General features: G+C 45.6%; 1 protein-coding gene across 1 annotated transcript in view; it reads left to right on the forward strand.

The window, feature by feature from the left end:
* Nucleotides 1-829: 829 nt before the first annotated feature.
* ext1b (exostosin glycosyltransferase 1b) overlaps nt 830-24230 on the forward strand; it is a 183636-nt gene continuing 160235 nt past the window's right edge. Inside the window, exon 1 of the mRNA XM_028817549.2 lies at nt 830-2588. Coding sequence (XP_028673382.2) covers nt 1648-2588 — 941 coding nt within the window. The 5' untranslated portion in view covers nt 830-1647. The remainder of the gene's footprint in view (nt 2589-24230) is intronic.

Genomic DNA, 24230 nt, shown 5'->3' on the forward strand with positions numbered 1-24230 from the left:
TGCTATATAAATGAATTGCCTTAATATCTACAGGGTCTAAGAAGCAAATAACAATTCTGGATTTTTTTTTTTTTTTGCAAAGTTGAATGCACAAGAAGGTTTCTAAAAGACCGAGGTGCGCTTTTTCTTTAACCCAGCTGTTCGCACAGAAACAATACAATAAAAGGATGCGCCTGTGGGAAGGCGCGCACAGCATGTGTCACGCACCGCCCTCCATGTGTGCCAGTGTGGAGGACACGTCGAGCCGATGACTCATTCCCGTTTCCACGCAGTCTTGCCACTGCGGTCTAATTACTGTTTTGGGATTCCCCTGTGCCCATCACTGATGTCACTTTAGGGACCCCCCCATAATCCAGGAAGTTTTGAGTTCTTTTGTTTGGCGACATACACAATATCCTTATGTGGCCTACATTGCTTTTTTTTTTTTTGGGTGTGCCACTCAGTTAGGATGAGAAGGGACGCAGTTTTTTTTGAGGACGCGCGTTCTTTCACTTTCACGGGCTGTCGCCGGAGCCGCAGATATGTCAGGTCGCTCACTGAGCCGAAGAGTTTGGGAATGCGGTTGCTGCTTCTAGTGGTAGTATAGCCAAACGTCCATTCGCCAGCTAGCCTACCTTCCCAATCAATGTGTAGCAGAAAGGTTAAATAAATAATTCACCAGCGAGCCGGAAAAGACCACCGAGCGGCGATTTGAGTCGAGTCGACTCGTCTCGTCTCGCCCCCTCCCGCTTTTTTAAAAAGCCGTTCGCGTCGCTACATCGAGGTTATGAATGGGTGCAGCGGAAGCACCGCCTTTTCCGGACGTGACGTCCCGCCAATGGGAAAGCCGCTGCTTGGTGACGTGACGTCAGATGCCGTCGTGTAGGGATTGGAATGCTACAGTGTAACAATCGGAACCAGCGAATCTTAGGGAATTGGACGCGGCTGGCCATCCGAGCGCGTCTGCCGAGCGGCCGCAGCTACTTTGCCGGAGCACCGACTACTTTGTTCGCTTCGTTTGTCGGCTTGGACCACAACCCGCGGGCGGCTCGTCACTGAGGCATCTCGTTATTGGAATTATTTTTTTTTTGTTCGAAGGGAAGAGCAATGCAGGGATTTGTAAGGTTACGACTGTAGAGAGAAACCCGGGATTCCTTCGGCAGTCGGGGACCGGCGCATCCGGAGTGCGCGGATTTCGCTCCTGGCCCAGCAAAAGGGAGGAGGAGAAGGAGGAGGAGGGAGGTCAGCTGTACCTTCTTCTCCGGGTTGCCTGGTTGGTTTGGCGTGCCTGCCTGCCAGCCAGTCTCCTTCTTCACACCGTGAGTTTTCTGCGCCGTGCACTGGAAGTTAGCCGGGTTTTTTTTTTTTCGGAATAAGAAAAGCAACATCCTCTCCGCGAGTCGGCTGTCTGGGAACCGACAGTCGTCACCGGAGCTGCCAGCGACCGCCAGCCTCTAATATGATAGATAGACGGGGAGCAAGATAAAGAAGTCGCCCACATGCACAGGATCAATCGAAGGATTTGGGAAAGGAATCCGAAGAAGGTGGAAGACGCGAGTTTGAAATCCGTGCAGCCTGGAAGATGGCGGATTGGAGCAGGAGGTGGTGAGAGCAAAACTTTGGGGGCTTTTGGATTTATTCGCAGACATCTCGACCCAGAGAGGACACATGCAGGCCAAAAAACGCTACTTCATCGTGCTGTCCGCCGGCGCCTGCCTTGTGCTGCTATTCTACTTCGGGGGCTTGCAAGTCCGGGCAACGAGGAACCAGAGCCGGCGTGAGGATCGCCTGCGGAGCCCGGAGCAGCCATGGCCACACTTCTCGGACAACTTACAGTCGTTTCTGCCCCGAGAGCAGCTGGCCAACGAGGATTACAATATGCACCTTTCGCCGCGGCAAAAGAGGGACGCCAACACGAGCCTATACAAGGGCAAAAAGTGTCGGATGGAGTCCTGCTTTGATTTCTCCCTGTGTCAGAGGAGCGGCTTTAAAGTGTACGTCTACCCGCAGCAGAAGGGGGAGAAGATTTCGGAAAGTTACCAAAACATTTTGTCCGCGATCGAGGGGTCGCGCTTTTACACCTCGGACCCCAGTCAGGCTTGCTTGTTCGTCTTAAGCTTGGATACTTTAGACCGAGACCAGCTCTCGCCGCAGTATGTGCACAACTTAAAGAGTAAAGTCCAAAATCTGCATCTCTGGAACAATGGTAGGAATCATTTAATTTTTAATTTATATTCGGGCACTTGGCCCGACTACACGGAGGATTTGGGGTTCGACATCGGCCAGGCCATGCTGGCCAAGGCCAGTATCGGCGCGGAGAACTTCAGACCCCACTTCGACGTGTCCATCCCGCTATTCTCCAAGGATCACCCTCGGACAGGGGGGGAGAGGGGCTTCCTCAAGTACAACACCATCCCCCCTTTTAGGAAATACATGCTGGTGTTTAAGGGCAAGAGGTACCTGACCGGGATCGGGTCCGATACCAGGAACGCGCTGTACCACGTCCATAATGCGGAGGACGTGGTGCTGCTGACCACCTGCAAGCATGGCAAAGACTGGCAGAAGCACAAGGACGGCCGCTGTGATAAGGATAACGCCGAGTACGACAAGTAAGTGCGCTTTCACTTCTTCTCCATTGGAGTGCTGCCGGTCTCGAATGTTGCTGTGATTCTCTGACCGAATATCTTTTTTTTTTTTTTTTTGCTTTCTTGGTAATAAGGATCGAGGATTTTTGATTTTTTTTTTATACCGAGTGCCTCGTTTACCCCCGTGATTGTCATTGCGAGGTGCACTTTGGAGCCGCGCGTCCGCCGGGCACTTTAAACTTTGCGGTTTGCTGATATGCGGCCGACTGGATTGCCCGGGGGCGCGATCGTCGAAGTCATTTTTTCTTTTCGTCAGACCCCGATTGGTGGGGACTGGTTCGTGATTTATTTGTCCATAAGTATTCAAATGTCTGCTGTCAGCAGAAAAACGCTACTCCAGGTTTTTTTTTCTTATCCTTGTGTGAAGCTGTTCCGTGCACGCGCGCGCCCATAGACGACTGTAAACGGCAAAGAAGGGGTTAAAAGAGCTGTGATTGATCGGGACATCCCCGAGAGAGCGCGAGGTGCACTGGCGCTACCGTAACCGGAAAAAAAGAAAAAGAAAGAGAGAAAGAAAACCCTCCAGAGAGCGAAGTTCTCAGCTGATTTCTATTTACTGTCAACATGGTGCTCGTCTCCTGCGCGCCTGCTGCTATTTATTTCCTTTGCGTTTCACGTGTCCGTGTTTAGTATGAAGCATGGCGATCAGGGAATATTTTCCGTTCTTCTTCCTTGTTTACAGTTTCAACACTCGTGTTGGATAATGAATATATGGACGAATTTTATTTGACAGTTTAATTCATATTTGAGGGTGGTGGTTTATATATTTTCTTGAATTTTTGTGAAAGTCTTATTTGACCCAAGGGTAAATTAAACCTGTCTTATCTGTTGTATTCCCCGTCTGTCTAATACTATTCTTAATGCGTCTTTCAATTATGTAGTGACTTTCATATCTATTAGTGTCTAGTGCGTTTCAAACTTGACTAATATTACCATTCATATCATCTAAGTATGTAATGGATTTCATAAAGTGCTTAGGACCTTTTATATTGATCTGTCTATCTAATATTACTATTTACAAATCTTCCATTATATTGTACATTTAATGCCTCATGTAGTGCCTTTCACATTGAGCTGTCCTTCCAGCTAACATTATAAACCTTCCCTTTTTTTATTGCGTTGCGACTTTCACATCCAACTTTCTATCTCTATAATATTACCCTTCACATATCTTTCAGTTATATAGTGCCTTTCATTTCTAATAGTGCATAGTGTCTTTCACATTGATCTACCTTTATATCTAATATGTTTCACATAACCTTAAATTATATAGTGACATTTATATCTCTCTGTAATATTATCTTACATAAAACTTTCACATCGATGTATTTAATTTTATATACCCTTTTTAATTATATAGTGCTTAGTGACTTTCACACTGATATGTCTATTATCCGTCACATATCTTTAAATCATATAGTGCCTTTCATATCTATCACATAGTCCATAGTGCATCTAGTATCTGATTATCTAGCCCTTCCCAGTATATGAATGAACATACATTCTTGTATATTCAATGTGTACATGTATGAATATACAGTGCCTAGTACCATTCACATCAATCTTATATTACCGTCACATATCCATATTGTTATAGTGACTTTCATATCTGTCTGTGTGTCTCTCTAATAGTACCTTACATGTTTCTTTCAAATATATAGTTCCTTGTGCTTGTCCCATCGATCTCTCTTTCTGTCTAATATGGCCATTCACATAACTTTCAATTATGTAATGCCTTTCACATCTATCATATAGTGCCTTTCACCTTGATCTGTTTGTCTATTTAACATTGTCCTTTCACATATCCTTCAGTTATATAGTTTCATACTTGTATCTGTGTATATCTCTAATATTATCTTATACTTTCAATTATATATTGCCTTTCACATTGATCTGTTTGTCTATTTAACATTGCCCTTTCACATAGACTTTCATATTTATGTCTGTCTTTATCTCTAATATTATACGTTGTTTTGTAGTGCCTTTCACATCTACTTGTCCAACTCTGTTTAATACTATCCTTTACATATCTCGGTTAAATAGGCCCTTTCATATCTATTAAATAATGCCTAGTACCTTTTAATATTTGTCTGTCTAGTATTACCCTTCCCATATTTTTTCAGCTCTATAGCGCCTTTCACGTGTATCGTTTGGTTATATAGTGCCTTTTGTTCCCGTCTCTCTATAATGAGATTTAAATCTGTTCCTGCTGGCGCACCTGCATTTAGTGTTTAAGTTGAACCTGAAGCACTTTATGTAACCTTTTTATTCAAACGAGTGCAGACCCATTAGAACATCATTTCAGAGTCATGGTCTACGTAGGCATTTTCACCGTTTTTAATTATTGAAGCACCTTTGAAGTGATCACATTTTATAGCGCCCTTTTAAAGGTCAAGGACATCTTAATGCAAAGCAGAGGAATGTTGCCAAAGAGAAGGAACGCTTGTACACCTACCTTCCAGCTAAGTGGGACGTGACGGGAGTCTGCTTATCTGTTTTTGTAGTGCTTTTTTGTGTTTACGATATATAATTTAAAGTACCCTATCATGGGCTGGTGACCCATTCTAAAGAAGCCATTAGTTTACAAGCTGGCACACCAGCCATTCAGACAGATTCTAAGTGATTGAACCCGACATTGTTAAATTGACCCCTAGTGTGTGTGTGTGTGTGTGTGTTCACCTCTGATAGACTGGCACCAGCTCTAGGGATTGTCCCTGCCTTGCCCTTGATGCTTGTTGGGATAAGCCCCAGCTTCCCTGTGACCCTGTTTAGGGTATGCAGGTTTGGAAGATGGCATTTTTTATTACCTGCCATGATGTGAACTACCATTGCGTCCCGGTTGGTGGTGTCCAGCTCTTTTGAGTTTGGCTTGGACTGCTCCTGTCACCGGGTTACATTAAGTACAGTATGTGTGATATCGGATTAATGCAGTCAATAGACGGTGCAGCATCGGTAGTCCCCACTGGACTGGTGTCCCATCCCAGGCTGCTCCCGCTCTTGTCTCCGTTTCTGCTGAGATAGACTAAGGTATCCTAAACCGATCCCATAGTCAGATGAGTCAGGATTTGTAACGGATAAAAGTTTCCATGTGACTTGCTGGACGTTCATCCAGGGTTGGTTCCCGTCTTTTACTGTGTCCATTTACTGATGTTGGGATAGACTGAGGTATCCCATCACAAGCTGCTCCCTGGTGTGTGATCTCGTCTGGTAGGACATTCCACCCTCCGTTAGACTAAACAGGTAAATAGCTAGATGGACCTTTACTGGGAAGACCCAAACCAGTCCCCTTAGTCCAGTTAAGCAGGTCTGATAATGGATAAATGGTTTCCATGTGGTAGGGGTTGGTCTCCATCTTGACTCCCATTTCTGCAGGAATATACTCGGGCATCCTAAACCGATCCTCAGTCCATCTCCATAGGTTTGATAACGGATGAATAGTTTCCCTGTGATAGACTGGCGTCCCGTCCAGAGTTGGTCGCTGTCTTGTGTCCTTTATTGTTGGCTTGGGCTCCTCTGTGGCCCTCAATAACATTAAGGCTTTACTGGTGTTCTTGCGATAGACTGGCTCATGTCCAGTGATGTTGAGATAGGCTGAGGTGTTCCAAACTGACCCCCCATCGCTTAGACCATGCAGGGCTGGTCATAAATTAATGGTGTCCCATCCTGGATTGCTCTCTGGCTGGTGTTTTATTTCTTTTGGAACAGGCTCTGACCCATTCATTAGATTGAGCATACTGGACAGATAGCTAGATGGATCTTTACTGGTAACCCGTTCTGGACAGGCATCCCATCTAGGGTTGGTCGCCGTCTTGTGTCCATTTCTGTAGGCCCCATCTCCTCCGTCACCCTCAATTACATTTAGTGGTGGATGGATGGAGAGACAAAGCTTTACAGTGGACAGGATTGTGTCCAGCGCTGTTGGGATAGGTGGAGGTGCTCCAGACTGAAAGTTAGACCACCGATAAATGGTTTCCCGACGATAGATTGGCATCCCAGCTTGAGGTGGTCCCAGCCTGGAGTCCTTTTTCTTTTCTTATAGGTGCACACCTCATGCCACCCTCCATTAGATTAAGCACATTTGGTTTTGAGTGGATTGTTAGATGGCACTCTGTTGGCAGCCCCACCATGGACTGACATGCCATCCAGGGTTGGTTCCTGCCTTGTGCCCAGTGCTGTCAGGATGGCCCAAGTGATTCCTCAGTTGGATTAAGCAGCTCTGGAAAGAGATGAATGGCTTTTCTTTGAAGTCTGTCACTGGCCATTTCACTTGGGTGAGTGGATGGTATGTTCCTGGCAGCTTCTGACAGAGTGTCTTCCTGTCCTGAATGCTGCAGGGGCCAACGCCAGCCTCCCATAACCCTGAGTTAGATACGTGAAGTCAGCAAATTTATGGATCTCCACGTGTGACCACCATCACAGAAGGGCATTTCTTTACATATGAGCTGGCATCTGGTGTTTGCCAGGCATTTTTACATCGGGTACCCGCCTCAAAATTGTTTGTAGGAACAGCCCAGATAAACGTTTCATCTCGTGTTTGCATGGAGAATGGAGATGCAGTGGGCTTCAGTGGGGTTTACCACAAACAATATCAAAAAGTCTTGCGTTACTCGTGGGTCCGGAAATCCAGTCCCATGCTCGCAGCGTCCCAAATCTGCATTTTGGCTAAAATATTGTTCAGTAAAACACTTTCCGGAAACTTTCTGGATGGCACTTGTGATCTGAAGACCAGCCTCCTCAGTGTTCGTTACTCACTCCTCCACATTTCAAAGTTTTCATTTTTATTCTCGCGTGTTGCTCTTCTGCTGTGCGTAATCCTCATTAGTGTTAAGCTGACGCTTGACAATTACATTTGGCTAATGGCCGGCTTCGTAGCTCATGAGTGACAGATCAATGCCAACCGGGGCTCTGGCTGCTGCTTTTTTTTGTCGAATCCTTTTTGTCACCCGCCCAAGCTGGAGCCACTCATTTCACTTGCTGTTAATTGGTTTAGTTTTAACAAAATGCTTGATACTCCTCGGTTTGATGTCTCGAATGGTAGACGGCAGAGGATGAAGTGTCCATAAGGAAGATTTAATATGCTGCTCTGTGACAGTGGAGGACTGATTAATACTTGAACGAGCCAGTTGAGGCGGCTCCTCGTCGCTTCACCTTGCTTTGCTTTCAGGCTCTGCTTCGTGTGATCAACATGTGTTACGACTAATTATTGTTTCTCTTTCATTTGAGATCTCGTCAGCCCCTACTGGCTTGATCAGCTATCCATTTTCTGTTTGAGTGCTGCCCTGGTTAGGATCGTGAAGAGCAAAAGGGGGTTTTTGTCTTATATAGTGCCTTTCTCTTGTGACACACCATCCCAAGCCACTGTGCAGGTACAGATGCATAGTAAAGCAGTTTCTTTTTTATGTTTGAAACAAAGACAAAGTAAAGGATTTGTTTGGCATTGTGTAGGGAGGCAGCGGTGGGATTAAACTGGCAAGCTTGTGACTTTTCTGAAGAGCCTTTCAACAGTAACCACCCTTCTCAATTAACAGTACAGTTCGTGTGTGTGCGTAAGTAATATATCACAGTCTAGCCGTCCTCTGGCAGCTCCACCTGCATAGTTTAAGACAAACTTTAAAGATCAATTAACAAACCACTATCACTACCTAAGCGGAGTCCAAATACACTGCAAAATGCGGAGGTAGAGCGACTCAAATGGAGGCTGGCATTGTGAGTGAGGAGGGCCCTGCCCGGCTCCCCACTCCTGACGTCCTGCTTGCCCGCAGCCTCTGTCTCAGATTATCGCGAGTATATCGCTCCTGCAAGCAAACTATGATATTTAGCACAACGAGAGAAGTCACAAAATCAACCGGAATGTTCTAGCAAATTCTAGAAAAAAACCCAATCTAAATCTGTGAAGTCGTTTTCTTGTTTGCTAGCTAAGTGGGGGTAATAAACGCCCCCCAAGGCTGGCGCATGAGTGAAGAAGGCCCCGCCCCTCGGCACGCTGCATGTCTCTTGGATTCACGCAAATAAATGAGTACCGCACGTGAACTCTTGAGACGTGGCGCAATGAGAGAAGTTGCAAAATCAACCGGAATGTTCAAGCAAATTATAGAGAAAAAAAACTATCTAAATCTGTTAGTCGTTCTCTCGTGAAAAGCAGACAGTCAGACAGATGTTGAAAATAGTGAGCGATAAATACATACGAGGGGAGCCCAAAAATAACGAGAATTTTTTTATTTTTTTACATCGTATATTTCTCAGAACATTTCCAAACTGTAATCCCCCCCCCCCCCTAAATATTCTCCCTGAGATGCAATCCACGCGTCCCACCTCTTTTTCCATTGTTCAGAACTGTTCTGAAACTCCTGCAGTATGCAGTGCGCCTCTGTCGTTTGCTTCTTGACCTCCTCAACATCCCGAAAACGCTTTCCTTTAAGGTCCCTCTTCATTCTTGGTCATCCCATTTTTCATAAGAAAGTGCCGCACACTGAATGCTGTGTGGACGGAGTCGTCATTGTGATGTAGAAGCCACTCGCCAAGTTCCTTCTGGTGGTGTAGAAAACTGAACTCGCTGCCACCTCGGCTTTGTCTGTAATTTCTCTAAAGGAAAGCCCTCCACTTTGATGGGTGGTTATAGCCTGTGTGTCTGTCTTCAGTTATTATCGTCTCTTTCTCTACCATCATGATAAGCCTTATACTGGGCCATAGAGTCACCACACAAACCCTTCGACTCCAACTCCGTTCTGGTATCTCTGACTCCGATTCTTCCACTTGTAATTTGACGCAATTGAAAGCCCACAACATACGAGATACGAGGCACTTAATCATAGCCATCGTCAATCATTTTAGCACCTTAACCCTGTTATGTTTTGGGTTTAAAGGCCCGAGTTTACAAACACTGAGTAACATTAAACGTAAGACTACGCTTGCAAAATTAAGAGAGAGGCCATGTTGTTATCAAAAGTCTAGGAGATTAAAACAGTTTCACTGAATCAGTACATGTGAAATTGGACATTTGCACACATTACGTTATGTTTTTTAGATAGATACTTTATTAATCCCAAGGGGAAATTCCCATACTCCAGCAGCAGCATACTGATACATAAAACAATATTAAATTAAAGAGTAATAAAAATGCAGGTAATTACGGCACATTTTTTACCGACTCTCACTCGAGTAACCCAATAATGTCTTTTGACACCACAGCCCTGGCCCCCTTAATCACCTACAGAGTTAACATGGCACTGTCGAAACCCGCTTGTGCCAGTTCACTGGCGGGCAGGTGTCAACATGGAGGCCATCTCTTCCTCTCTACCTGCTGTATGTAAATCTTTTAATAATAACGCTGCCTTTCTGAAGAAGCCCAGGTTTTGACAGATTGCTTACCAGCTTGCACCTTCCATCACGCAGTGTCTCGCTGCAGCAGAAGTTTGAAGCATATGCTTCTTTGCTCTTCTTTCCACTTCATGGATTTGTGCCTGCTTTTGTTTTTTTTAAACAGCTGGATCACATCACACTTAACCTCCTTATCCATCCATTCCTTTTTGTTTAAGTCTGATTGTTTTGTTCCATACCTTCCACATCAAATGCTTATTTGAAAGCCTCATGGCAGCAGTAGGCGGCTGATGTGACAGTGAGTACGTTTACGTGCGCACACTAAACCGGAGTAAGGTGAGGAGCCTGGTTTCTTAAAAGCCTCCATTTACATGTGCAGGTCTGCTTCTGGAGTCCTTTTTTGGAAAAACTCTCCAACGTTATCACGCTGCGCATAAGAAAAGTCGACACCAGCTGCCATGACGAGGAGCATGAAGCTTGTGATTGTTTTCTTGTGTTTTATACGTACATTTAGTCCTTTACATGCAACACCTGTCCCCTTTTTAAATCTCCAACCTGAGATTCAACGTACAAACACCGGCCGCTTCGTCGCCTGATCACGCAGTTTCAGCATCTCTTTAGCAAACGGCTGGATTAAAACTAAACCTCCGCTTTCGTTCTAGGTGTCAGTTACCGGATTGCATGCAGCACACACTTTTCTGCTTGGCAGTGTAATGGAGCGGCAGACGGGGACGTGTGCTTGTTGCTTAACACCCAGTGCGTGGAGGTCGGGGCTTGATTTTACAGTATAATATCCTGTATTTTATAATGTCGGTCATATAAGTCGAAAGAGGAAAACTCACACTATTGGTCCAAGAGATTCCAATATGCTAATGCCCACCTGAGAGAGTAACCACGGAGCACACGGCCTTTTATTTTATATGTATTGTGTCTATGTGACCACACGGTGATACCCGAACTATTCCGAAGTGATGTTTGCACTGATTTGTGTTTTTTGTATCTCACACCGTCGTACACCTTTATCGTAAGAGCATCGCTTATCTACGATGGAGCGTTCGATCATAAGAAAATATGAAGCTGGTTTGAAATGAAAAGTCGTTGAAGTGGCGAAAGAAATTGGTGACTGCGCTGCTGCAACAAAATACGATGCTTCTGAGAAACTGGTGCGAGATTGGAGGAGGCAAGAAGATGTAAAAAAAATAATTAAGGGTCTGATTTTATGATTGATTTTTCAGGTTCCAAGACCTGACGTATGCACACGTGTATACACAGCAGTATTAGGTTACACATTACTCTAAAATGTAATCGGACTTAGTAACGCACGTCACTTTTAACAAGATGCCCCCTGCACCTCTCCTGAGATTGTGCTGCTGACGTGCGCACTGTACATTCGGCCCCTCAGCATAAATGCAGCGATTTCTGAAATCTTGAGACGGATTATTTAAACCAGGAGAAGGAAGAATGCGATTGCCTGAGTATTTGCCTGACGAGTTTTTCTTTGTGGGTCGCTTCTACCCGTGACTGCCTAAAACACGTGGAAAACTAAAACATACGCAGTGCACGGTGCCTGAACAGACTGTGAAATCTTTAACTGTAACCCGGTGGAGTGATGTCCAAATCACTCGAGGAGAAATCCACACGTGTTCACACCGGCCCCTCTAACCGGAGTAAGGGTTTACATCAGGGGTGTCCAACTCCTGGTGTCCTGGTGGGCCGCAGTGGCTGCAGGTTTTCATTCTAACCATCTCCTTAATTAGTGAGCCGTTTTTGCTGCTGTTTAACTTTTTTTGCTTTCATTTTAATTGACGTGACTCAGACCTCTTAGTTGTTTCTTTTTCCTTAATGGCCACATGACCAGCTCACTTAAAAATAAGGAATGGTGAAGGGTCTCGGTCATGTTGGTCTCTTCTCAGGTCACCAAAACATCTTGACGGTGGTCTTAGAAAAAAAAAAAAAACAGGAAATCATCAGTCTGCTGTGGCCGAACGAGAGCAGCAGCAAGTCCTGATGTTCAATAACGACTTTTATTAATGGCAAGAATCACCTTCTTATTAAGAAATTGGCTGTTGTTTGACATTCCAGTTTAGCTGGTCATCCGTTGGCTCCTTTCATGTCTCGTTTCTGTTTAATGAAGAAGCAAATCAATTCAGAGGACTGAAACCTTAAAAACAGGACCATGAAAATGAAGGGAAACGGAGTTAATTAGGAGTGAAAACTGATTAGGAAAAGGATTAGGAGTTTGACAGCCCTGCATGGAGACCAGTGTTTGTGTCCTGCCTGCCTGGAGTTTGCATGTTCTCCCCCTGTAGGCTGCTTGAATTCCTCCTGCTGTCCAAAGACTTGAGGGTTAGGTGACGTGTGTGTGTCGGTATCATCACCCAGGTTTTGTTCCTGCCTTGCGCCATATGCTGGCTGTGATAGGCTCCGCGCCACCCTTAACCAGGGTTTGAATTTGGGAGAATCGCATGACCTTTTGGGGTCAACACAATCTTAAGGTTAATCTCCATCTTGCCTGAGTTGCCCCGAAAGCTTGCATGTTGTACTCTTTTTTTTTTTTTTTTTAGTTTGCCAATTAAAGGTGTTATTCTGCTTGACTTCCCCTTACATCCATCATGGCTAACACGGTGCATCACCCTAGTAGTCCATTCTTCAGTGAAACTGCTCCTATCAGAAGGCAGACCGTTACATTGACGCGTTTTCTATGTTTATGTCATTAAAGAATCCATTCAGTTTTTCATTAGCACGATTGGTTAGCTTTGTTTTCCCCCCCAAACTTCATAGGGTGTTTGTGTGGATTTCCCGTCTGTCGGTGTAAGCGTCGTCCTCGTAGCATTTGGAGATACCAGTCGGGCACCTCGTCTATGGCCATCACGGAGACGCCTGTGCTTTTTAGTTCCGCTGTCTGATCAGCTGCGAGGCGTTTTCTTCATTAATTTCTCTCCTTGCCAAATCCTTTAAACGCTCCCACAGGTGTATCGGTTAATCCACGTACAAAGCGGCCAAACGCTGCCAGCCATCTGCTACCTCACTGTTACTGCATGGCTCTCTTTGCGCCCCCCCCCAAAATCAGAAGCGTTTCTAGCTGCTTGCTCCTGGTAATGGAGGCGCGTGAGAAGAAGGCTGACGTTTTAAGTGGCATGCCGTGTGCACCTCCAGTGAGTCCTCACGATGTGATTGGGTGGCTGTCCATTGAGCCTCAGGTGTGCCGTTTTGTTTCTTGAAGTGGCTGAGCATCCATCCATCCATATATCTATCTTTCTAATGTGTAAGGAGCAACACCTGGAGGGGGTGCCAGTCTACCGCAGGTCACACACACCAGGTGTTATGTTTCAGCTGGGGTTCATCTACTTGTTCATTTTTCATTTATGTTAACGCTCCTTTCATAAAGCCTCTGCTCTGTTCTCTATGCCTGTGTTATGTTCCATGTGTTTTGTGAGTGGGGTCACCTGCCAGTCATAACCAGGAACTGTGCCCTCCGCCCTTTATCCCTCCAGAGGTGGGGCTGGCTGACCCACAGTCCCTTGCGGTTCATTTTGAATGCGCGTCGGACTTTGGTGGGTTATTGTGTTTCTTCTCTGATTTCTTTGTATTTTTTGAACCTGTGTTTGGTTTTCAGCTTCGCCTCTGGATTTGAGTTTGTTTTCCTTTACCCTTTCGGACAATGCCCTTTATCTTTTGTGCTCCACGGAGTTTTGTTTTATGCGGAGCATTTTATTTTATAAAGATCCTCTGCTTGTTCTTAATCCAGACTGGGATTTTGTGATGTATCTCCCTCTAGTGGACATTTTTGTCACTTTGTGCTGGGGAACTCTTGAGATTCGTATCATCCGGGGTTATGGACTGTGTAAGGAAACCCAGGCAGACATGGAGAGAACATGCAGAGACCCCCCGGGGTCTGAACCCTGAATATGCCAGCCATAATCTAATAAATAAAGCTGAATGTGTGGTTGTCTGCACCTTTGAGCCTCCTCAGAATTTTGCACAGGTTCCCCATTTCTTCAGGGCACGATCGCAGTCCAAGATGTAGTTGGTGCTCCCACTGCGGACGGTGCTGTTCCTTATAAGGTAACATTTTCAAACCTACCTAATCTGTTTTCAGGGTGGCTGGCATCATTGGGTCAAGGCAGAGGAGAGAACCCTGACCTGGGTGCCCCAGGGTCCACTCTATACACTCCACATGGGCAGAATTGAATCAGTAGTTCAGCTAAACCCTCCATGTGTCTGGGAAGTGAGAGGAAAGCTGCAGTAGTTGGGAGACAGGGAGAACATGCCAGCTGGCGCACAGGATCTGTGGAGCTGCAGTTTCACTGAGCTGGCGGGTGAAGCCAGCAGGACTCGAGTGCAGTTGATCCTGTGGTGTGGGTTGAGTGGCATTGCAGGGTACTGTGACTATAAAGAGGATTCGTTCAAATGTGCAGAGCTCGGAAGAGCTCCTCAGAGACTGGCGGTCTTTTTTACTTTTACTGTGTTTTGTTTTATTTGTTAAAGCCTCTCCTTGCTCCTGCCATTTTGTTTCATCATATGAGGCTTAATTTGGGTGGTTATTCTGCGTAATGGCATCTTTTGTGGTTCTCAACACCTGGTGGTTCCTCCGCCGATATCTCCCTTCCTTCCCTGCCATTCTTGTTCTTTATAATATGGATGTCTGTACACATTTCCTTATTTATTGAGTTTCTGTTTACAGACCAGTCTCTTACTTTGGGGGCTTGTGCTCGCTCGGCTCTGCTCGGCCCTTCCTCAGTTCAGTGTTAGCAATGGCAGTCTTGGGTCTTCTGGTTTTGCTCTTGAGTCGGCCCGTATTCAAGTCAGCTGTGTTCCCGCATGTGTGTGTGTGTGGCGTGAAAGTGGCACACCTTATGTACGTGATGCCGGGTGGCGGTGCTTCGAATGTGAGCCCCGCCATTAGAATTCTAAGCCACCTTTTGTGTAAGTTAAACATGTTCTTTATGGAGGTAGTGGAACACAAAACATTTGTCTACAGATGACTTGAGCAGCTGTTAATTTAATGCTTAACTACGCTCCGCTCCGCTCCACTCCCGTCTGCTAAAAGGGAATCTGCAGCCAGGCTTGCATAAGTACTTCATGGCAGCTTCAGGTAGTACAGGTTTTATTTAATTTTTGATTTCATTCTTCTCGTCTCAATTCTCAGACTCGCTTAATCCAATGTACTGTGATGATGGCAGAGCCGACCCGGGCAGCCCTGGGTGTTAAGGCAGGAAACAGCCCTGAACGGTGGGACAAGTGTGTCACAGGGCAGACTGACATACACACACGCACACACACTGGTGTTGTATTGGGCTTGGTAGTAAAATTTCGACTTTGGTTTCGATACCAGCTTTCAGACCGCCATACCAAGACACTTTCTGAAGGAAATTACAGATAACTCCAGTTTCATTTTGCCAGGGTGAAGTCGCTGTGTGCCCAGCAACTCTAGCAGTGCGTGGATATGAAACAAGCAAAAAATATAAAAAATAAAGGATCGACAAAGTGACCCTTCTGGTTCTTAGCATTTAAATGGCATCCATCTTAGCAGAACCCACCTGGTGACACATCAGCAGCCCTAAAAACACAAAAAGAGAGAGGGAGGGAGAGAAAGAAAGAGAGGACAAAACCTGTTTATGTAAAAAAAGACACAATAAGGTGAGTTGATGTAACAAGACTGGCACGGTGGTAGCTGTGCTCTCTCAAAGTTGGGGGATCAGGGTTCCCCCGGTCCTCCCTCTGTAGAGTTTTCATGTTCTCCCTGTTTCCTCCCACAGGTTTAGGTGGATTGGCGATGGTCAATTGGCTCTGGGGTGTGTGTGTTGCCCTGTGATGGACGGGCGCCCTGTCCAGTGTTTGTTCCTGTCTTGTGTCCAATACATGCTGGGATGGGCTCCAGCCCCCTGCCTCCCTGCTCAGGGTTGGCATGGTGTGGTTAAGACTACAAACCCTTGCTGCTTGACTTGAAGCCCCCCACCTCTGTTATTTTCTACAGGTGCCCTTGTTACATTGCAGAAGGGTCTCCACAAAGCGCACCAGCAGCCTGGGAGAATCTCCTCAACAGCCACTGGAAAACTCAATGGTGAGGGATGGGAGGAAATGAGGCTTGAAAGGAAAATCTATTTCAGGAAACAGTGGCGTAATTGAATTAGATTGTCATCCTTCTGCTGTAATAGAGCACTTCCAGCATGCCGGTTAGCGTCAATAAAGAGGTGGGCCGACGGCAGGTATCTGAAACGTTAGCAGAAACCAAGCGGGACACGAAAGGAGCCGAGGACGTGGCTTCAGAAAGTCTGTCCATGACAAGCCCATACACGGCCACCCCATGGTCTGCATTAGTGAGGACCCCCAAGTGGCTTGTGGGCAGGGGCCCTGAGCAGGAGTAGCTTGTTAAGAAGATGCTGCAGCCAGATGAGCTTGTGTGTGTGTGTGTGTGAGAGACACATTGTATGGCATTAATGTGAAAGGCGCTATATCAGGAAGGAACATACAACACAGATGGTCCAGGGCCCGGCTTTCCCCAATTATTAGGTAAAATGTACCAACTGTAATTGTAATCAAATTTCCAATCTTTCATACGCTAATTTGGTTAAAGTGTTTTTTCTTCTATCCTTTTCATAAAAATCTAGCCTGTCTTTAAATTTTGAAGTTTTGTCTTAATGTTTGTTATTCAATGCTTGTAACTTCTTTTAATATCGAAAAGTCAGAATGGTGTCGTTACAGACTTTAAGCCAAACTTGAACAGGTTATGCTGCTAAAATCGAAGGCAGTGATGACGGGTCTTGTATGTTGTGTGCTTTGTGTCAGCATAGTAAATCTACGAGTCTAACTACAAATGGAGGAGTCGGCGGCGCAGGCGCGATAAATAAATGGAGGAGTCGGCATTGGAGTCGAGGATTATGTGTGCCAACTCTACAGACCTGCTATAACAAGTAGAGTCCTCACAATGATAGGCAACTCTCCATATCGATCTGGAGGGCCCGAGTCGGACTGGTTTTGTTTATTCCTGCATTTTGCTCCATTTGATATTTGTAAAAATTGATTCCCCCCCCCCCCCTCACACTTTGGAAGAAATCAATACCATTTTTTAAGTGCCAGAGTTTTCCTGGTTACTCTCTTTATTAATGAATTATTTTTCTGCCTGGCATAAATAGTCAGGGGGCGGTCCTCCTGCTCAAATATCACAGAGGCTCCGCCCCCAGAAAGTCCACATAAAGGGCACAGGGCACATAACCAAATAAAATGAATGTGTACATAACAAATAAAACGACTTTCAAAACACAAACACCTAAAACATGATTAATAATACAATATACAACATAATATGTAACAAACATCAAATCGAAATGTGCTTATGTGCTTGTGACAGAAGTTGCATTAGGCAAACTAAAATAACAAAAGCATGGGACAGCAAAATGAAAGTGACTAATGTGGGGGTGGGAAGAAGAACCTGTCCGAGTTTCACAAATGGAGTGACAGGGCTTTAAATCACAAGACGATGGATGGCAGGATCTCCGATTTTTGTCATTTGAAATCCGGACACTTCTTCTGTTTGCCATGCAGTTTATGGGCATGCAGATGTGAGGAGGGCCGAAGTTTGTGGATGCCTTCCTTTAGGTTATGTTATTTATTTATTTTGTTTGGAGGTTGCCTTGAGTTTTCCGGGTCCTTGTATCTGTGAAGCCCCTAATGGATCGGATGGGGAAGGAGGGGCTTTGTTTAATTAGAGTAGGAGGGCTGCGTGTTGATCCGTGCCTACTCCGGTATTAACAAGGCCTCTAATGGGATAGACGGGATCAATTCATTAAAAACAATACAACGGCGTGGTGTTGTCTGCCGCCTTCAGAGAGCGCTCAGCCACTGGGGCCTAATTAGGTGAGAATACCTTGACGGGAACACGCTGTCTGTCACAGGGACGCATGAATCTCGGTCCTGTCACATTTCAAATGGGTGGCTTTCTGTTCCCAGAGTCGGCTCTTTACTCCGTGTATGGCTCAGGTGATGCCATTTTTAAAGGGGCACTGGCTCGAAATAAACTGAAAGTGCCTTTAGTTATATGTGTGTATCTCTTTCTCTTGTGTCCGTGCACGGGAGGCAGCCCACCACCCGCTGCGGGAATCCAAAAGCACTGCGTGTCGCGGGGCCCAAGAGAAACGAGTCACCCCTTTGGAGCCCTTTGACAACATTCAGTCCCAGTGGATAGAAAAAGACTCTTTAATTGGGACAAAGTTCTGTCGACCTGTCTGCTCGATATATAGTGCCTTTCACATCTGTCTGTCACACAGCACTGTATGTCTGTCTGTCTACCTTCATCTGTTACAGACTGGCAGACAGATGTAAAAGGCACTATATAACAGATGAAGGAAGGTAGGCAGACGTACATCAAAAGTGCTCTGTGACAGATATATAGTGCCTTTCACATCTTTCTATCTATTGAACCGTCTATGGTGGTGGTCCTTTCACATCTGTCTGTTTATACAGTGTCTTTCACATCTATCTGTTGGTCTGTTTTATAGTGCCTTTCACATCTGTCTGTCTAGTGATCTATCTGTCTGTCCACTAATATACTGCTTTTTGTATCTGCCTGTATTTTATAGTGCGTTTCATATCAGTCTGTCTATTGTAAGGTGCCTTATGACAGATGTATAGCGCCTTTCACACCTTTCTGTCTATTGGTCTGTCTATTGTATTGTGCCTTTCACATCTAACTGTCTAGCAGACTCTTTCTGTCCGTCTCTTATATATTACTTTGAACGTCTGTCTGTCTCGGTTATATAGTGCCTTTCACATCATTGTCATCTTGTCTGTTTATCATATAGCACCTTTCATGTCTGTCTTTCTAGCTGTCTGTCAATCTTTCTATTATTAGCGCCTTCAACATCATTTGGTATCTTCTCATCTGTGTGTCTGTCTATCCAAACAGATAGACAGGCAGATAGGAAATGTGCTGTATGATAGACCGATCTGAAAGGCACTATATACTGTACCATACAGTGGCTTTCGTATCTATCTGTCTATTAGGTACAAATGCACCTCACTGTATAACATGTACTGGTTTTCACATCTGTCTGTCTAATACAGGGTGAGGCAGAAAGGACGAACGTTTTTTACAAAATCACAAAATTGTGAATTTTTTCTTACAAAGAAATTTATTGAAAGATTTGAGTTCATATTGAAATAGCATCTGACAAAATCAAGTGTGGAAATCAATATCTCCCATGTGGTGTCCATTATCACTGATGCATTTCTGAAGGCGTTCATGGAAGTTGGCCTCCACTCTTTTCAACATCGCTCTGTCGATTTGGGCGACTTCCACAAGAATGGCTTCCTTCAGTTCCTCCAATGTACGGGGCTTATGTTCGTATACATTTGCCTTGAGGTGACCCCACAAGAAATAATCGCACATGGATAAGTCAGGGGACCGAGGAGGCCAATAAATGTCACCAAACCTGGAAAAGAGGTGACCAGGAAAGAGAGGGCGAATAACATCCATTGATGCTCTAGCTGTGTGGGCTGTCGCCCCATCCTGTTGAAACCACACACGCCGGATGGGAATACGTTTTCGTTGTAATTCAGGTAAAAAGAAGTTATCATCTCGAAATAGCGCTCCGAACAATTACTGAGGCCAAGTTCAGAAGAATGCTTCTGAGCAGATCGACTTGGACTGCGCAGCAGGGCTAGTCATACGCTTTCCACATTTTCAGGGGTACATGTCGTTCGTGTAGCCCCCGGCGGTCTTTTGTTCATTAGTGTACCTCGTGTACGAAGTGCTTTAACCCAACGTAGGATAGTGTTACGAGCGGGAACAGCTTTATTTCTGTGGATATTGAAATGGCAATGAAACTCACGCTGAACTGCGGTAATAGATTGGTTGTTCTTGACAAAACAGTCATACGCAAAAACACAGTGTTCTATCCTCCATGGCTTCAACTAAAAAGAAAATTAATAAAATGCTAAGACTTCGCGAACCTAACGCCACCTAACCTACCGCACATCTGTCACTCCAGCCAGTGGTGAGTTCTAGCCATTTCAAAGACGTCCGTCCTTTCTGCCTCACCCTGTATAGTGTCTTTTCTGCACATTTATTTAGGCCTTTCATCCATTTGTCTGTCGGCCTGTTAATTATGTCTTGCCTTTTATGTACTGTACGTGGCATCTATCTGATCTGCTGTAGTTTATCATTGATGTGTTGTGGATTTGTATACCAGCTGTGTTCAGTAAGTGAGCCCACCCTGCTGTGTGGTTGAACCCGTTTGGTGAGTCAGTGCTGGCTGGGCTCCCCTAGCCCCCTTTGTGTGTCTGTGTGTGTGTTTAAAGTCAGAGGTTTGAAACGGGGAGCGAAGGGAGAGAAGTAAAAGCCGTGTCATGTCTTGTGTCATGTTTGCTCTTTGATGGTAACAGCGGTGGCATGAGTGAGAACGAAGCTTCACTTTCAGCGGTTCCAGCCAGGGTGGGCATGCCTGCTGTGGGATCTGTTTGAGTAGTGCAGAATAAGAGCTGCACGTGTGTGCACAGATCGTCAGGAACACGTTTGTACATTTGGTAAGAAATGCTTCAGTCCAAGAAGTATACACACATACGTTATACCGGCCAGTGCTAAAATTCTATAACATGATATGGACTTTAGGCCATACCACCCACTCCTTCATTCCAATCAAGATGCATCCAGATTCGTTGCGGCCTGCGCCAACATAACAGATGTTGTCACTATTGTATGGCGCAATACGGTGCCCACTGGGGTTCGTTTGCCTGTGTAACTTCTCTTCTTTGGTGGAGGTGGCCTCACCGCCCTCTCCTAAATAACTTTTACACTGGCCTGGAGTTTGGGGTCTCACAAAGCAGAGCTCGATTGTCCAGGCTTGAAAATGCGTAGTGTAATAAGTCTTGACATTTGTCGCATGGCATCATGATGGCTCGGTACCATTGTGCTACAAAATACATCCACTGCGCCAGAGGAGAATGGCTTTGTGTTACTCAAGGCCGAAGTGAGCGCTGCTCTTTTTGTGATTCCCACTGATGATGTAGCAAATCATTAAAATTGATTGTGGTATGCTGCAGCTGCCCAAAGCAGCGTGGAGAAAACAAACTGAGACGAGAATAGAAAGACCCCTCTTCATGGGGAGCAGTGCAGCACTGGCTGAAGACCTCCTGGGTCGGGGGGGGGGGGGGGGGGGGAGTGCTGCCATGTCTGATACCTCTGGGTGGCATGTGAGTGGTCAGACACCTGGCCACAAACAACCCACCAAGGAATACGTCACACAAAATGATCCTTTGGTTTTTATAGAATGCCTACTGTTACGTTACAGCTGGGGTTTGTTCCCTGGCTTATGTTTAATTTCCATTTTTAAATTAATTTTTTTTCCCTTACTCGTGTTGTTTGTTTTTTTTTTTTCCATTTAATATTTATTTATTGTATATATCCATTTGACTCTATTTCATGTATTTTCCACATTGAATCCCAAGAGCCGGGACCACCGTGCTGTCACCCTGACATATTATGACAATATGGCAAGTCTTAGAAAAGCTTACTGCAGTTCAGCATTGTCAAGGAAGGATGTTTTCCTGGGCGGGGGGTCTCTCTCTGTCTTTCTAGCATGTCCTGGTTGCTGACATCGGCTCTTATGTCCTCGCCCTTCATGTTGTCGCTCTGGTCCTTTAGATGGGCTGCTGGTTACGTTGAAATTCCACGTGGGTCTCCGAGACGAGTGACGTCACACACGTTTGATTGGCTAGCTGTGCTTGTCGGGAGCGACTCAGTTCAAAGTCTTTGATCTTTTAGCTCCTTTACACTTTATAAACTGGCTGAACCCGCTGCCCTTTTTTTCCCATTCCCTCTACCATTAACTTATCAGGCGACTGAAGCCAATGCATTAAAGTTCTACCTCACGTGTGCAATTCTAGAAGAATATACTGTGGCACTTTGTGTCGGGGGGTCTGCTTTTCAAACAGAGGGCGCTATCCCACTAATCGAGGATGACGGGTGCTGTGTGGCTAACGTGAAGTACATGTTGTTGAGATCAGAGATGTCGCACCGGGTGCTAATTGGCGAGGCTTCCATCACAAGGGATAATCTGAGCAGGAGGAGGTGAGGAGGTCCTAGAGATGAGCGCTGGATACTCCTGGGCGAAATCAGTTTAGTCGCTGGTACGTAGTTTTCCTTTGTTGTGGTGATGCTTTGAACCCATGATGAGATGGTTGGGGGACAATCTGAACCAGTTCATACTCCACAGATCCCGATTGGAGGTGGTAGAGGGGGCTCCCTCCACCCGTACGGAGGTTGTAGTGTAGGAACTGGAGGTGTGGCAGAGTTCAGGAGATGGGCGATGAGCTACGCCACTTGGAGGGAGTAAGTAAGCGGGGCGAATGGGCCATCCCTTACGTTTTGGTCGTGACGTTGGCGAAAGACGTGATTCATTTGTGAACCAAGTGCTGGGGTACATACTGTACATAAAGGCTGGATATATAAAGCGGACATTTTTACGAATACTGCTGGAGTGTTTATGATGTTTGCTTTTCCTTTTTTAATGTACAATACAAATATTCAGTTATTGACTATCTAAATGGATACGTTTGGACGATTTGAACCACCTGGTGGTTGTCTGTCACTCACCGCGGTGCTCATCCTCCATTCACAAACTCTCAAACTGAGTGTCGGCATATCCTGGCAGGATGCTTCAATGCCATTTGCCCCCTGTAGGTTCAGGCCCCGTAAAAATACTGAGAAAAGCGCTATATAAATGAAATGAATTATTATTATTAAATTCAGCGCATCCTGGTTCATTTGATCAAAAATTAAAAACTTCATACAGGGTGGCGCAAGGAAACGGGAAATTTTGGAAGTAGGTGTTGGTCACCCTGGGGCATGGGCAGTTATTTGGGACTGATGCGACCTTGTTTAGATCCCCTTGCCATTAGTTATTATGGAGCAGTGGAGTTCGTTGTGAAGGCCTTTTATAAGAATGGTGTTAGTGTGACGGCAGCGCAAAGGGAATTTCGCCGTCACGATCGTGTCCCGTCTGCTCATGCGATTACAACACGGGTGTGTAATTTTGAAGAAACGGGTTCAGAATTTTTTTTTTTTTTTTTAAAAAGTCCTCAGCTGGAGCCACTTGGAATACCGCCTGACAATCGATGGCAGCTATTCGACGATTGTTTGGAAGGCGCGTCATTTCACGCAATGGTGACATTCCATGGCATCCGAGATTCCCCAGATCTCACTGTTTGTAATTTTTTTTTTTTCTGTGGGGACATCTTAAAAGCCAAGTGTACCTCACACATCCTGCAACCATTACTGAACTGAAGAGGAAATCGCTGGCACTCCTCTCGACACGTTACGTCGAGCAATGCGGGCATGTCAGAAATGGAGAAACGGACAACACCTTCATGATGATTTCTTCCAAACATAAAGTGAATATTAATTACCATCATTAACTGCATATCCTGTAAAACCCATTTAGTCATTAAAGGTATCTTGTGATGTGTTTATTTGTGCACTGAACACCAAACTTCCCTGTGCCACCCTGGGTAAGCAGACTGCAGTCTTTAAAACTGAAGATTTTACACTCCAGTGCAGTTCAGATAAACCATTCTAATTTCTACGTTGACCCCAAAAACATCAAAGCTGGCAACTCTCAGCCGGCGTATTCAGGCTGGGAGTCCCAATGAAGACCGGAGTTGCTGGGAAGACCTGAGGTCCCCAGGACGGAGGTTGAGACCCACTGGCCTGTGACATTAACTGTCAGGTGCACTAAGGACGATGACATTCTTAGAATAGTGACAGTCACACAGTAGCAGCCGTAGAGATGTTGAGGTGTGCACCGTCCTTGGACGTGGGTGTCATTTCGTTTGGTTTGTCCTTCACTTGTCTGCTCGTCACACATGTCCTTTGTACCATTACAGTGCCACAGTCGGACTGTCCCACCGGAGCCGTGATCTTTTTCCTTTTTTTTTTTTTTTGTTTGTCGCTCTCACACTCCTGTCCCGTATCAGACATTCTTGTTGTCTCTTTGATGGATTGAAGGCCAGCGCTACAGGCCCCCTGCCATCAAAGGGGGGGGGGGGTTGCTGGACCTCACCACTGTTTGCACAACAGTTCCCAGCCAACGGCTCGGTGGCAGAAGCAGGACACTTGTTTTGAAAAGGTGGGGCTGGTTCTCTTTTAACCCTTTTAAAGGCCGCTTGGCCCCTCTGACAGGCCCGCTCGGTGAATGCCTGCAGCAGATTAGCGACTCGGGGTTAAAGAGCCCCAGAGACAAGATAGCTGCTTGATACTTTTGTTGTGCAAATGAGGGCTACTGTAGGAATTCC

This window comes from Erpetoichthys calabaricus, chromosome 13 (assembly GCF_900747795.2).
Source record: "Erpetoichthys calabaricus chromosome 13, fErpCal1.3, whole genome shotgun sequence".
Taxonomy (NCBI): Eukaryota; Metazoa; Chordata; class Cladistia; order Polypteriformes; family Polypteridae; genus Erpetoichthys; species Erpetoichthys calabaricus.